General features: G+C 44.8%; 1 protein-coding gene across 11 annotated transcripts in view; it reads left to right on the forward strand.

The window, feature by feature from the left end:
• The window catches only part of PRKAG2 (protein kinase AMP-activated non-catalytic subunit gamma 2), a 291,223-nt gene that overhangs the window by 193,547 nt on the left and 82,614 nt on the right, over nt 1-15,062 (forward strand). For 8 of the 11 annotated variants that reach the window (XR_008309577.1, XM_053260020.1, XM_053260022.1 and 5 more), the window contains one exon: nt 11,543-11,609. The exons of the other annotated variants lie outside the window; for them this stretch is intronic. Coding sequence is in view for 7 of the 8 variants with exons in the window: in XM_053260020.1 (XP_053115995.1) it covers nt 11,543-11,609 (67 nt within the window). In the remaining variant the exon portion in view is untranslated. The remainder of the gene's footprint in view (nt 1-11,542; nt 11,610-15,062) is intronic. 11 annotated transcript variants of the gene reach the window in all.

The raw sequence follows: 15,062 nt of genomic DNA on the forward strand, positions 1-15,062 counted from the left end.
CTGTGTTTTGGCTCTTCAGTTTATGAGCATCTTTTATGGGGTGATCTGAGGCAACTGAGAGATGACTATCAGATAGGTGTCTGTAACAGAGAAGAGAACCGCTATGTATAAATTATTCTGCCCACTGAAAATGACAGCACATCGATTGGGTAGTCCAGTGTGTTCTTTGAATACTGAATATTGCAGACATCAGCTATGAGAAATTGGTATGTGGCTGAACTAAAGAACATAGGAAACTGCCATATACTGAGTCACACCATTGGTCTATATAGCTCAGTATTATCTTCTCAGACTGGCAGCGGCTTCTCCAAGGTTGCAGGCAGGAATCTCTCTCAGCCCTATCTTGGAGAAGCTGCCAGGGAGGGAACTTGAAACCTTCTGCTCTTCCCAGAGTGGCTTCATCCCCTGAGGGGAATCTCTTACAGTGCTCACACATCAAGTCTCCCATTCATATGCAACCAGGGCAGACCCTGCTTAGCTACGGGGACAAGTCATGCTTGCTACCACAAGACCAGCTCTCCTCTCCTCTTTCTACAATAGCAGCAGGAGAGAGAGAAAAAACCCACAAAAGACCTCTAGCTCACTATGTGTCCAAGGTGGCCTTGGCACTGAAGATGCCTTTCCTTGTCTTTAAGATACAAAATTGCTGGCCATTGATGGTTTCAATAAGCATTCCTCTTAATCGACATGCCATTCTAAAACAGAAAGCCCCATTTGCTTCCCGTCCGGCTCCATAAGCCTCCAGCTTCCGACACCTCCCACGATATAATTACACATATTCAGCATAAGTGGCAAGGTGTTGTAAATGCTGCCCTCGTATGCATCAGAGGTTAAACAAAACTTAGATGTTTTAGAAACTTCCGACAGAGGTATCAGGATGTCTTTTAACTGGAAGCACAGCCGCTTTAGTTCGTAAGTGATAATTCTTGCCAAATGAGTGACACTTAGGCTTGGTGCAAAATAAGCTAAGGGAGAAATCATCTGTTCAGGGATCCCTTTAGAACAAGTAGTCTCTCTTGTCCCCTAGTACATCTGCTGAATAACCCATCCAGATGGCTTCTCTCCAGAGCTGGAGTGAAAGGGAAAGCTTTATGCTAATTCCCTATGCAGGATTGTACCAACAAACTGTACTTCAACACATTTTATCTAGAGCGAATGTTTTGTGATGGTGCATATGGAATTCCATTTGCTTTATGAAGTTAATCAGCCATTAACATCAGCTCTGCATAGTTCATTCATGCCTTTGGACTTGCAATTAACATGGCACTGGCCAGAACCTGCAAGTCTGCCTTAGGGCGGCTACTCGGCTGGACAGCGGATTCTGTTCTCGAGGGGACAAATTGCATCCATTCTAATGACTGGCTGAATCGTACATTCTATTGGCCCCTAAAAGACCAAAGTCTTTTAGGTTAAAAGAAGACCTTACGTCTGTTTACAGGTGAAACGGAAAATTAGAATATCGTGCAAAAGTCCATTAATTTCAGTAATGCAAATTAAAAGGTGAAACTGATATATGAGACAGACGCATTACATGCAAAGCGAGATAAGTCAAGCCTTAATTTGTTATAATTGTGATGATCATGGCGTACAGCTCATGAAAACCCCAAATCCACAATCTCAGAAAATTAGAATATTACATGGAACCAAGAAGACAAGGATTGAAGAAAAGAACAATATCGGACCTCTGAAAAGTATACAGTATACTGTGCTTGATTGGCCAGCAAACTCGCCTGACCTGACCCCATAGAGAATCTATGGGGCATTGCCAAGAGAAGGATGAGAGACATGAGACCAAACAATGCAGAATTGCTGAAGGCCGCTAATGAAGCATCCTGGTCTTCCATAATACCTCATCAGTGCCACAGGCTGATAGCATCCATGCCACGCCGCATTGAGGCAGTAATTGCTGCAAAAGGGGCCCAAACTAAGTACTGAATACATATGCATGCTTATACTTTTCAGAGGTCCGATATTGTTCTATTCTTCAATCCTTGTCTTCTTGGTTCCATGTAATATTCTAATTTTCTGAGATTGTGGATTTGGGGTTTTCATGAGCTGTACACCATGATCATCACAATTATAACAAATTAAGGCTTGATTTATCTCGCTTTGCATGTAATGCGTCTGTCTCATATATCAGTTTCACCTTTTAATTTGCATTACTGAAATTAATGGACTTTTGCATGATATTCTAATTTTCCGAGTTTCACCTGTATTTTAAAACTCTTTGTGACTTGATTGGGCCAGTATGGATGTAACATTCCTGGTCAATGGCTGAGCAATTGGGACAGGGCTGTGTGAACACTCAACCCCTCCCTTCTTGAGTATGAATTTCTCCCCTTGTGCAGTTGAGTCTAACTGTGGTTAGTGAGTAACATCTACAATTGGAGCCAACCAGGGTTCCCACTTAACCCAGGATCTGAAACCATTTTTAAGATGTGGCTTCAATCCTGGATTAAGCAGGGACCTGGTTAGTACTAGCAATGGTTAACACTGCTGCAGAAATAATGACTAATCTCAGATCGAGGGGAAAATTCACACACTTTTCAGGGAGAAGATGGGGAGAGGGAGCACACAATCCCACAGCTCAGTCCACATTGCTAGAACACTTACTTAATTTGGGGGTTTTATGGCCCACCTTCTTGCTAATGCCTTCAGGTGGTTAGCAGTCGATATTTACAACAGTAAAACAGATGAATGATGATGACCAAAGGCAGCAGATAACTGTAGTAGCAACCGCCAACAAAAACTTAAGAATGAATATTCACCTTAAAGCGGGGGTGGGTGGGTGAAGTATCAGCGCTGGCCAGAGAACCTTAAGACTTGAGGTGATCATTTTGTGCAAGCAGATGTTACACAAGGCAGACTTGTGGGCTGCCAGGCTCAGAGGGTTGGGGAAACGCAGAACTGCACACACTTTTGCCTAAACTGTCCAAGAAGTTTCCATTAGTCCCAGCATGCCCTGGCAATTGGTGTTCTCTCACAATTCAAGTGGCAGACTCACCTTTCCTGCCCCTGATATCACTGGAAAATAAAGTAATTCAAAAACAGCCATGTTCTCAAATTTAACTTGGAATATACAAACTGCTACATAATAGAATTGTGTGGCTTGCACCATGCATTCTAGAAGAGCTGCAAACGGCTCCAGCTGTGTAATACTAACTGTGGCATGTTACATTTGCAGATGGTGGGGAAAGTACTTTGTGTAACTGTTTGTGCATTCAAGACTGGTGTACCTTAATTTGCATTTAGATGGGAATTCCTTCTCATTTCCTTTAGTCTGTTAAGCTTAAAAGAGGGGGAACTCTTACTACTTCAGAAGGAAGGACATTTTTAAACATTAGTCTGACACTGTTACTTCCATGGATTATATTTTGAGCATCATGTTAAGACACATAGCTGATTGCCTTCTCTGCTTGGGCAGAAATTAAGAAAAGTCTCTAAAAGAAGCATTGTTTGTAGCAAGTCAGTCAACTGCTAATAAAGGGCAGCTATGGCTTTTTGTGAAGTGCTTGAGTAACTCAGTGTCATGCGGTCTCTGGCCTTAAAACAATATTTAGTCTCTACTCAGCCATAGCAGATTAATATGTAACTATTAGAATGACTCCAAACACCCCTTGCTTTGGTGCATTTTGAGTGCATGTATGGGTTTAATGGAAGTTTGTCAAATGTGAAACCTATCAATTCCTTGAAAATTAAGAACATTACATTAATGGAATGAAGGTGATATTGACATCTGAGAATCTATTATTATTTGTCTTATGATGTGGTTACAGTAGTCTGTTTCATCAAGGCCTCATACCCTCCAATATCTCAAGGATAGAAATGGAGACACACTTGATTGCCTCTCTTTTCTAATATTGAGGCTTATGATGAGTCCCACTTCTCTGTTCCATCCACTGTATTAACTTACTGTGTGAGAAAGTGATGTTGATAATGTTAGTTACCTAGGAAAAATCTAATTACCATTTAATAAACAACTTAAAATGTCAGCAGATGCAGTGTGTAATGGCAGCCTGTTCACTGCATGGTGCATGATGATGGGGTCTTCTCGAGCACCATGCACAGAGATGGGACTATATAGTATAGATGTGCACTAGAGATAAGACTCATCCACTCTCCTACAAAGACTTGACTCCAAGACATCCTGGGGAGTTAGCTGAATCCTGAAGAATGACAATGCTAGTAAATTGCAATAAAAATCTTAATAAGGCAACTCCTGCTGGCAATTCCCATGATTATTTGGAGGAAGCTATAAGCTTATAACAGAGACCTGCCTGTAGAAACAATGTCTATTGATGCCCAATTAAAGGTGGGGAGCTTAAACTCCCATTCTGTTTCCTGCTCACAAACCAGAGAACCCTGAAATTAGTTGAACTGTTCTCCCAAAAGCACTTTTAACTCTTTTATTTTGATCTGTGTTTTATTACTTCAAACAACCTACAATTGATTGTAGTGAGGCAAGAGAAACTTGGATTGTTGGCATTATGTGATAGTTTTGCTTGCATCAGCATTTTGGCTGAAAACACCATTTCAATAACTCTGCTATAAAAAGAATTTCCTCCTAAAAGCAAATGCAGATAAGAAATGGATCTGTACTCGCTTTGTTCTATATATAGCAAAATTAATGCATTTTGTAAGTTGTGGAATAGAACAATTACACTTTCCATGATAGAATATGCTACAGAGAACATGCCAGTATATTAACAGGTGTAATGACTATTGTGGTATAAAATTAGGGAAATTTCTGGATAACGAAGATTCTGTCTTGGACAATAGATTAGGAGGCTTTTCACATGAACAGTGTGAAGAGCCCAAAGGGGGGTTGCGGGGAGACCGGGTTTGACCTGCTCTCCCTGCAGATGATTGGTCCATCATCTTTAGGTGGCTGGATCAGCCGCCCAGACAATTACCAAGTCCATCATGGAACAGGTGTGAGCGGCGGGGTTTGGGGGCCTCCTGACCCCTGGAAGTCCCTGAAAGCACCGCTGTGCCTTCTGGTGAGCCTCCTGAAGCTGGGTGGCTGCTTATAAACTCCCTGTTGGGGGGCTACAGCTACTCATGAGTGGGTGTGGTGTGAAGCCCGATTTTAACCATGCGTGAGAATAGCCTCACAGTTTAACGTTGTCTGAGTTCAGACTTAACTCAAGACTATGGCTTTCTTTCATTTTATTTATTTCTATCCTATAGGCTCAGAGCAGTTCAAAGTATTTTTTAAAAATTTAGTAGCTCATCTTCAAAGGGTTCTCACTCATTAAAAAGTGAGATGATGGCTTTATTTCATTTCATTTATTTCTATTTTATAGGCTCAGGGCTGTTTAAAGCATTTTTTAAAAATTTAGTAGCTCGTCTCCAAAGGGTTCTCACTCTTAAAAAAATTGTATAAACCTGGGCCTACTATGTACCATAGCTAACTTAGATGACAAACCAGGGTCTGAAATTATGATTTGGTGCTATTGCTGCACCATGACAACTGGAGTGAACTGATGATCTTTAGGAGATAGGAAATGCAAGCAAATGAGCATCTCTATCATAGTTTGTCTGCCATACATCTGGAAGCTCAAACCATGGTTTGGCTTCTTACTATTGCTAGCACAGACCATGGTTTCACGTTATCTCTGAACAAAGCCAGTGTTTAGAACCATAGTGTGTTGACCTCTTATGGTGCTAAAGTCCATCTTTAAATTCATCCGTATGTATGTAAGTTAGGTTGGAGGGATTACACACACACAAATAATTGATCAGGAAGTTGTTGGCAACAATCTGGGCGATCTGGTGTACCTTCTCAGTGTGATGAGAGAGTTACAGAACTTCAAAATAAGAGACATTAATCTAACTCTTTAAAGGCCATATTCAGGTTGCAAACATTGTTTTTCACCTTGGCAAGATGTATAGATCCACTTATACAAGGTCAGTGAAGCTGCTGAGGCAAAGATAAATATATATGGTTTATTTGAGAGCATGAATTGAATCTAAAGAGATCTAGTATGGGAATGGATACTTTGACCTGATTTTGTGCGTGTGCTAAAGTTGTTTGCTTTTCAAGTGATTCCCATAAATTAAGGAGTACTTTCCTTTCCCCCTTTTTTAGAATGCACACTAGGCCTGCAACACTTGTTACGCACCAGTCTGTAGCCATGTACTATGAATACATATTATGAATAAGAATAGTCCACTAGCCATGTACTATGAATACGTTACCATGCAGGTAACTAATGCCAGGAAGTTTGGACTGCATTTGCTTTGGTAGGTAACAAGCTGTGCAGACCCATATACATGTAAAATGTAGCGTGCACACACAACAAATATTAGTTTACCACTGTATCATACAGTGCATCCAGCATGTAGTTGGGGTTGGACGAGGCCACCATTTCATACATACATCTAGTTTTAAACACACTTCTGGCATCTTGTGCTGTGTGAAGCTTCCTAGCACTGTGTGGCATATTGCTTGCTGCTCAAAGTTGTCTGATAGGCACAGGTCCATGGATATATTCTTGCAAACAGTCCTGACACTTTTTAAAAAAGCTTTTTTAGTTCAATTGCTATACCATCTTTCACAAAAACTTATCCCAAGGTGGTTTGATTATCTTTACGGCTTCTCTATTATCAGTATCTTGCAGTGCAGTGGGTAAGCTGACCACATCCTCTTGGCAGTGAGGAGGAGAGGGAAATAGAGGGGAAATGAATGCACAGGAACTCCCAGCAGACTTTGCCAGACTACATATCCTTGGTGAAAGTAGCAGTGTCATACTCAAAGCATATATAATTAATTGGCCCTGGGAGGAATATAACTGGAAAGTGGATTTAACTGCTGTGCTGAGGACGGTATTGATTTTGGAATATGTACTAATGTGTGAATCTTGCCTTTCTACCACACAAAATTTCAAATGACAGTTTACAAGCATTTGAATTTAAGTTGAATTTGAATTTAAGTTGTGATTGACCAGGAGGGGTTGGCTTTCACCTGTAGATCTTCCACCCTATGTCTGATGTCTACACTTGGAACTCAGTAATAGTAGTAGATCAAAGGACAAACCTCTCTGGAAGTACCTGCCCCAAGACCAGTCTTGGAGAGTAACAGGTAACAATGACCAGGTCAGGACATCAAAGCTGCTCCTGTCACACACTTCTTTCCACAGGTAGCTAGCTTGATGTAAAACAGTGCTACCCAATCTCATCTCCCTCAGGTGACCCAAAAGGATACCATGGTTGATGGCACTGAAAGCTGCCAAAAGACCCGAAAGGATCAGTAGTGTCTCACTCGCTTTGTCAATAGCCGATTGGAGATCATTTATCGGGCCAGCCAAGGCAGTCTCAACTCCCTAGTCCCCTAGAAAGCTATTTCAAAAGTGTTGCTCTATTTTAGCTTTTGCCTAAAATGGTGGCTCCTTAGTGATTTATAGGGATGTGCACGAATTGAGTTTTTCACTTGATTTGTGCCCGAATCAAATCACTCCTGATTTGTTTTGTGTCCGAATCTGCCTTCCTGAATCACATCAGATTCGATTTTGATTTGATTTGGACTACTTATGAAGGTCCTGGGCCACTAATTTTGGGTGAAGGGTAGGTCCCCATGGGTGCCACCTACCACCCAAATTTCAAGGCAGTGGGGTTCTTGGTTGATTTTTAATGATTTTATTTAATTTTTAATGATTTTGTATATTTCCGCCATACGAAATAATGGGGATTTGAAGTCTCCTTATCCCAACACTAACATTGATCCCCAGCAAAATGAGTAGAAGAAATGGTGTGTAATGAATCCTCATAGGGATTCATTGAGTAAAGGTTATTATACACAAAAGAATACAAACACTTGAAAAATAGTGACCACACATTTTGCTCCATAATTCCACTTCTACAAAGGCTAGAGCTTAGCTTTAAAAAAAATGGAATCTGGGAATCAGGGGAAATTAATAGGCAGAATCTGAATCTCAGGTCGATTCTGATCGAGTCTGGCATGATTCGATTTGGACCCAAATCTAGCCAATGGACCACAGGGGTGATTTGTTCAGTCTCGAAATCACATGAATCGATTCACACATCCCTACTGGTCTATACCACCATCCAAATCTTACAAAGGGCCACAGCTGTTTCCAAGATGGTTGTTCCTGGATGTGCACCCACAAGCCATTCCCATCAGTGTCTACTCCTAGGATTCTTGGCATACCTGTATCGGATCTGTGAGTACAAGAGGAGTGACCTGGAGACTAATTCCTGTAAGCAAAAGTTGCAGGGTTGGCATCAAACTCGAGGCTTCCTATTTTTCTCTGCTCTCTACTCCCCGCCCCCTGCTCAAGATCCTGAAACTGATCACTATCAGAACTGGTACCCAAATGTTAGATCTGATTGTACTCATGCTCTCAGTTAAAGTCTTCCTAATGGAAGAACTCTAGTAAATTGGACCAAAGGTTTATCCATTCCAGTGTGACATTTTCCATTATGGCCAACCAGATGCCTTTTGAGATGACAACAAACAGGTCATGAAGGCAATGGCCCTCCTTTGCTGTTGCCCACTCAGCATTTGTGGGCAACACAAATAGTATTTAGTGGCATACTGCTTCTGAACCTGGAGGTTCTAGCCCTATGATTTTAATCAAACGGCTCTTCTTGTGTGCTCTGAGCAAATAGTTGTAATGTAACATAAAGATTCTCTTACTCTTGCACTCCAAAACCTATCTTGTGGTGAGATGTGCCTAAACAACAAATGCAACTATGCAGTGGATGGAGGTTTTCTGAGTTCTTCCTGACAAAGGAAATCCTTTTATTTTTTATTAACATTAAGCTGTCTTTCTCATTTGAGGACTTGCTGAGCTTTAGCAGCTACTGCCCATCTGTTGGTGTCCAGCAGAGTCTGTCTTCTCTGTGTGGGACACTCGCTCCTTTTGAAGTGCTGCATTCTGCATCCAGGGGCATTTCTAAGCAGTGGTGATATCAGCTGCCACAGCACAGCAGGGGTGGCAGTAAGAGAACTGTTTCTGAGGAATATGAATACACCCATTGAAGTTCAATGGCTGATGGCAGGAAAGCTTCTGAGCCTGCAAGGAAATGCTGGCTCTGTGTGTCTCTCTCTAAGGAAAAAATGCTTAAGTAACAGGCTAAATATGTTACCATAAAGTTCCTTAAGATCCAAGCTGACAAAATGCAGGCAAAAGTAGAAGGGATAAGGAATATGTGTCAAAAGGACTCTTCTGAAGAGAGCGTTATCTGTCACTTGGGCAAACTTAATCCCGTCTCAGCTGCTTTTTGTGTTGAAACATATAGCACTACAAAACAAAGTATGAAGTGACATCAAAACTACATTATGACGTTTAGACCAATTCTGAAGTAGTTTGATATCTGCTCTGAATCTAACTTTTCTGTGACAAGCTATAAAACAGAAACGTGTCTTGTATATTATAGGTTTTTTAATTGCCTTAAGATAGCCTATTCTTAAGTATATTATCCACTCTGATCCTTCAGGATAGGGAAAGATAGAATGGTACAGACTTGTAAATAACAGATTCTGCCCTCTGAGTTGCACATTGGCAGAGATTCTGAAGAGATTAAATGCGAATAGTTGGTTCGGACACACAGCTGCAGAAGCAACATGAGAACCAATACCTTTCTTGTAGTGAGGAATATGTTGTATGTACCTATGGACATATGCTTGCCTAACAAGCAGAAGGTTGCTGTTTCAAATCCCCGCTGGTACTATATCGGGCAGTAGTGATATAGGAAGGTGCTGAAAGGCATCATCTCATACTGCATGGAAGGAGGCAATGGTAAACCCCTCCTGTATTCTACCAAAGAAAACCACAGGGCTCTGTGGGCGCCAGGAGTCGAAATTGACTTGATGGCACACTTACCTATGGAGAGGGATGAAGAAACCAGAGAGCACATTTTTGTTTGACACACATTCAAGTCAATGTAAAATAGATTAGTTTACCCCTCAAGCTGTCTGCTGAGTTTGCATGCAAGGATGGTCTATAGAGTGGTGTAAGGACAGATGACTTCGTACTTTCAGTGCATGCTTATGGGTGAAATTATGATACTAATCCATATTGGTGGTTAGTGTTCTCTCTATTTTTCATCTGTGCGCGGAATGAGTTTTGTTCTGGGTGGGACTATCAAGGTAGTGTGCGTGCCTCTGCATTCAGAGTGGGGCCTTCCTGATTCAACCTGAGCAGGATCTAAAATTAACTGAGTGGACATCAGAAACTGTGAGCGTGCACACATGCCCTTGCCTTAGAGGGAACAGTAGTGGTGGTGGTGAGTGCCAAACTAGGGGCTAATTTTTTTTTTTTTTTAAAAAAACACGACTTGGAACCATATGCCTTCCTATGCATGAGGATGGCGTGTTGAGGGTGGATAAGATTATACTGTAGACTAGAGAATGGCAACATGATGCTGTGGGACCACATATTGGAGGGTGGTGATGACCCAAGGCAGGTGGAAAAGCCACATGACACACGGGAGAGGGCCAGCATTTTGGTAACATGCCCCATCTCTGCCAAATACTGGGGACAGTGTCTGATATTGTGTGTTCTGGCCTGCAAGTAGAGGAGGGAACAGTTTACCATGTGTTGGGAGAAACTAAGGCCCTTTTGAACGGCAAGTCTCCATGACCGCTTGGCAACTTTAAATACCTCGATGGAAAGCAAAGCCTGAAGCTCCCCTACACGAGAGCAGTGGTGCAGTCTGCTCCCCTGCCGCTGCCCATGTAGGTGTATGCACAGTGGCCAAAACCAATGCCAACAGAGAGGGGGGCAAGGAGGGAAATGCTTCCAGGCTGACCTCGCCTCCTTAAAAAAAAGTTCTGGCTTAAATCGGGATGCTTCTGTCCGACTGTTATACAAAGGAGGGAGGGGAGGAAATAAGCCTTTTACCCGCTCGCGTACTGAGACTAGACTACCGTTTAAGAAGTTCTGCTCCCCCACTCCCCCTCGAGTGGTAATTCCCTTCTGTTCCCGGGGCAGACCACCAAGGCTGGAGAGACCGCCAAAGGATGGAATGTTCCACTCTAAAAAGGGCTGGGGTGGGGGAAGGACTGGCGCGTGCGGAGAGGGGCGGGGGGCAGCTCACCCGCGTTCTCTCAGGGGTCGGCGGCCGTTGGGGTGCCGCAGCCGCCCCGGGGACGAGTCCTGGCCCTGAAGCGGGGAGGGCGCTCCCTGCAGGCTGTCTCTAGCGGGGGCCTGCCGGGCCTAGTAGCTAGGCGGCGAAGGGGTTAATGGGCTGGGACTGGGTCTCTGGCGGGGCGGGTGGTGGGAGAAGCCCGCCCCCGCAGCCGGCCCTCCCCGCCTGGGCTCCTCCCCTCGCCGCCGCCTCGGTCAGTCCCCTTCTTCGGAGTGCGGCGGGTCGGGAGGAGGCACCCCAAGCCCAGCCCGCTCTCGTCGGGCCGAGCCGTGCCGTGTGTCTCCAGAGCCCGGCCACTCCCCCGCCGCCGCCTCCTCCTCTCCGAGGCCCTGCCACCGGGCATGCCGCCGCGGGTCCGGTGAGCCCCGCGCTTGGATGCTGCTGATCCCGCCGTGTCTCTCTTGTGTCTCCCCCTGCCCTCCTGCAGGCAGCTCCTCCACAGCCCGCGGCCGCCTCCGAAGGGATGCTGGAGAAACTGGAGCTCGAGGATGAAGGTAGGAGCCAGGAGGAGGAGGATGCCGCGGAGTGGGGTGGGGGGGGAGGCAGCCGGGCGTCGGGGGCTCGGCTCACAACCCTCCGTCCTGGAGCCTCTGCGCTACAGGGCAGAAGGCGAGGGGCCGGCCCGTTGTCGACCCGGTTGTGCATGCAGACGACCATTTTACCACGCCTCTTCTGCAGTGGGAGCGGGCGCGCGTGTATGAGTGCCCGGGAAGGGGTGGGTGGGCGCGGTGTGAATGAAATCCTTCTGATTGCATGGCAGAAGGAGGATGGGCCACTTCTTTGCGAAAGACCCAGCCACACACCTGCCCCTTTATTCGCTCCTCGATGGGGCGGTGCATATAGGGAAGCTGCCCCGAAGTGTAAGAAAGAGAGCGCATGCTCACCTGGAAGCGGGGTGGGCTGCTGTCTTGTCTCGGTGGGTCCTGGCAGCCGCTGGGCAAATCCGTAGCACGTGCACCATGGGTGGTAGCTGTGGTTGTTGCACCCTCTTTGTGTCTGGTGTTGTGCAGAGTGGAAGGGGGCAGGTCCCTGCCCCCAGGGGCTTAGTCTGTAGAGAGGCTATGGCTGAAGAGGTGGCAAAGGTGGGGGAAGAATATGCTATTTCAGTTTAAACTGGAGCTGCCCTTATGCATGAACATTTAGACTCCGCCATACTCTACAAGTAGTGACAAGAAACTTACCGGGGATCAGATGCAGATGTGATATTTCTTGCCTGACACAGAATTGGCAGACAATTGTATAGGAGAGTGTTTCTCAGCGTTTTTGGAGTCATGGACTGGTACATCCTTTGTGCGCAGTTTCCAGGACCAGCATTTAGTAAAGGGGTCAGCAACCCTTACCCCCCCCCACCAGACACCCCCCCCCCCCATTTCAAGCTGGTGAGCACCACCGCTGGGGGCTCTCCAGAGCTCATTCCTAGGTAGGCAGCCCTCGCTGCTGGGGTAACACTGATTTAGCTTCCTCGAAATGAACATTGTCCCAGCAGTGAGGGCTGCCTGCCTAGAAGTAAGCTCCGGTGAGCTCCCAGCAGTGGTGGCCCCCACCCGCTCAAAATTGTTTGGTGGAGGGATTAATTCCTCATGGACCAGCACGGACCGGCATTCAACTCCTCATGGACCAGCACCGATCCACGGACCCGTGGTTGAGAAACACTGGTATAAGACATAATTAAGGTTATTCAGTGTGAATTGTTCAGTGCCATCAGTAAATATGATGCTCTAGAACTTCACAGAGGAAAGCGGAAGTCCCTGCTCCTAGGAGCTTGTGCCTTAAATAAAGTAAAGGTCAAGTTCTGTCCTCAAGTCGGTGTCGACTCCTGGCAACCACAGAGCCCTGCGATTGTCTTTGGTAAAATACAGGACGGGTTTACTATTGTCATTTCGCACGCAATATGAGATGATGCCTTTCAGCATCTTCCTATATTGCTGCTGCCTGATAGAGTCACTAGATGAGATTTGAACCAGCACCCTTTTGTTCCCTTACTTCCCCACTGCACCATTAGGTGGCTCTGTGCTTAAAATAGCTGCATCTTGATAGGGTATGAGAGTAGATGGGGCAGACATGCTTAATAGCTGTGTAGAAGAAATACTTCAGCCTTTTCTTCTCTCTTATTGATTTGATTTGATTTGATTTATATACCACCCTTCCAAAAATGGCTCAGGGCAGTTTATATCAAAGTGCTCTATTGCTATATCATGACAAGTTGTACTTGATAGGGGACCCCCCCCCGCCCGCATTCATGAGTCTTGACTGCCGTGGGATTGATTTACCCTGCAGCCTTTAAATGCCCTGTCCTGTTTATCTTTATTTACAACACTTATATCCCTCTCTTCCTTCAAGAAGCCTAGAGCCATGGTTATGTTAGTCCTCACAACAACCCTATGAGGTAGGTTAGGCTGAGAGAAGTGGCTGTCCCAGAGCAACCCACTGAATTTCATGGTTGAATGGGGGTTTAACTCTAGTCTTCCCACAACAACCCTGTGAAGTAGGTTAGGCTGAGAGAGAAGTGACTGGCCCAGAGTCACCCAGCAAGTCTCATGGCTGAATGGGGATTTGAACTCGGGTCTCCCCAGTCCTAGTCCAGCCCTCTCTCCACTATCCCACGCTGGCTCTCACACCTACACTACACCATGCTGGCTCTGATAAAACCTGGGCTGTGGTGGTGAAAGCACTGAATCCTAACCACTAGACTACCAGGGAGCTGTTTAAGGTGGTGAGTATGAATTTTTGTCTGCTCTGTCACTGTACGCTTGTAGAAAATGGGTATTGTGATATGCAGTGTAGAATTGAGACCAAGGTGGGTGTACAATAATGCTCTATGGTGGGAGAGGGACAGTCAGTATGGACTTCAGTTGGCCTTGTATCCTCCCCATTCAAATGAATCAAATTTATTGTAAAATGCAGTTCCTCTTGTGTTCTATATCTATTCTACAGAGCTGTGTCTTGTGCGTGGCTTCTGCGTCTTATGTGCAGCTCCTTAGAGCAGCACTTCCCAGCTTGGGTGCTGCAAAGCATTAGTGTACTGCAGAACACTGGCCGGCATTCCACACTGACTTGCTCTGAGTCGGTTCCAAAGCAGGAGTAAACAAGCCCCCGTAATGCACTGGGGAAAACACATCCTTCCCAGAGTTGGCTCCCAGAGGATCATGAAAGACATCTATCTATCTATCTATCTATATGGAGGGAGCAAAAAGAAATCATGTGGCAGCTTTGCTACTACAAAAAAGTATATCTGTGTTCCACTACTTTTCCTTTACTACAAATATGCCTCGGAGTGAAAAAAAGGTTGGGAAACAGTTGTTTAGAACATGGAATGGACAGCTCCATAGAACAGATTTCTTTCTATAGCCCCATCAATCTTCTCAATGAGTAGCCTTTTTGTCTTGAATGTGCTCTGAAAGAACACTGGTTTACATGGCCCTATAAAACCCACTGAACAGGCAACATGCCATATGCAACTCTACTGTGATCATTAAAACAATATTTCTGATGTACACACAGCTCTTCTAAGCCAGGCACCCCTTTTAATCATAGCAGACTGTACTGTGGTTGCCAGACCAAAAGAAAAAAGAAAAAAAAGTGACATTTCTGGAGCTGTAGTGTTGACATAATGGATTGCTGTTACGCTCAATGTGATATACCAGATTATGGGTAAATGTTATGGGACATCTGGTACCCTTAATCTTTGCACTCTTAGAAGTCTTCTCCTGACAGTTGGTCTAATACACACAGGCCTGCTGAGCAGAAACTCTTCCACATTCAACCACAAGGAACCCCTCTAAAATACTGGTTCAAAAGTGCACTTTTTGTATCAAGTCCCATAAAGCAAGCTGCCTCAGTACATGAAAGCCTTGTAGGACAAATGTCTACTCACTCCTGGCTAAACAGTGTCCATTGTGTTTGAAATATATCTGACAAGCTTGGAGAACTGAAGAGATGCTGACGGT

This window comes from Hemicordylus capensis, chromosome 6, assembly GCF_027244095.1.
Source record: "Hemicordylus capensis ecotype Gifberg chromosome 6, rHemCap1.1.pri, whole genome shotgun sequence".
Lineage (NCBI taxonomy): Eukaryota > Metazoa > Chordata > Lepidosauria > Squamata > Cordylidae > Hemicordylus > Hemicordylus capensis.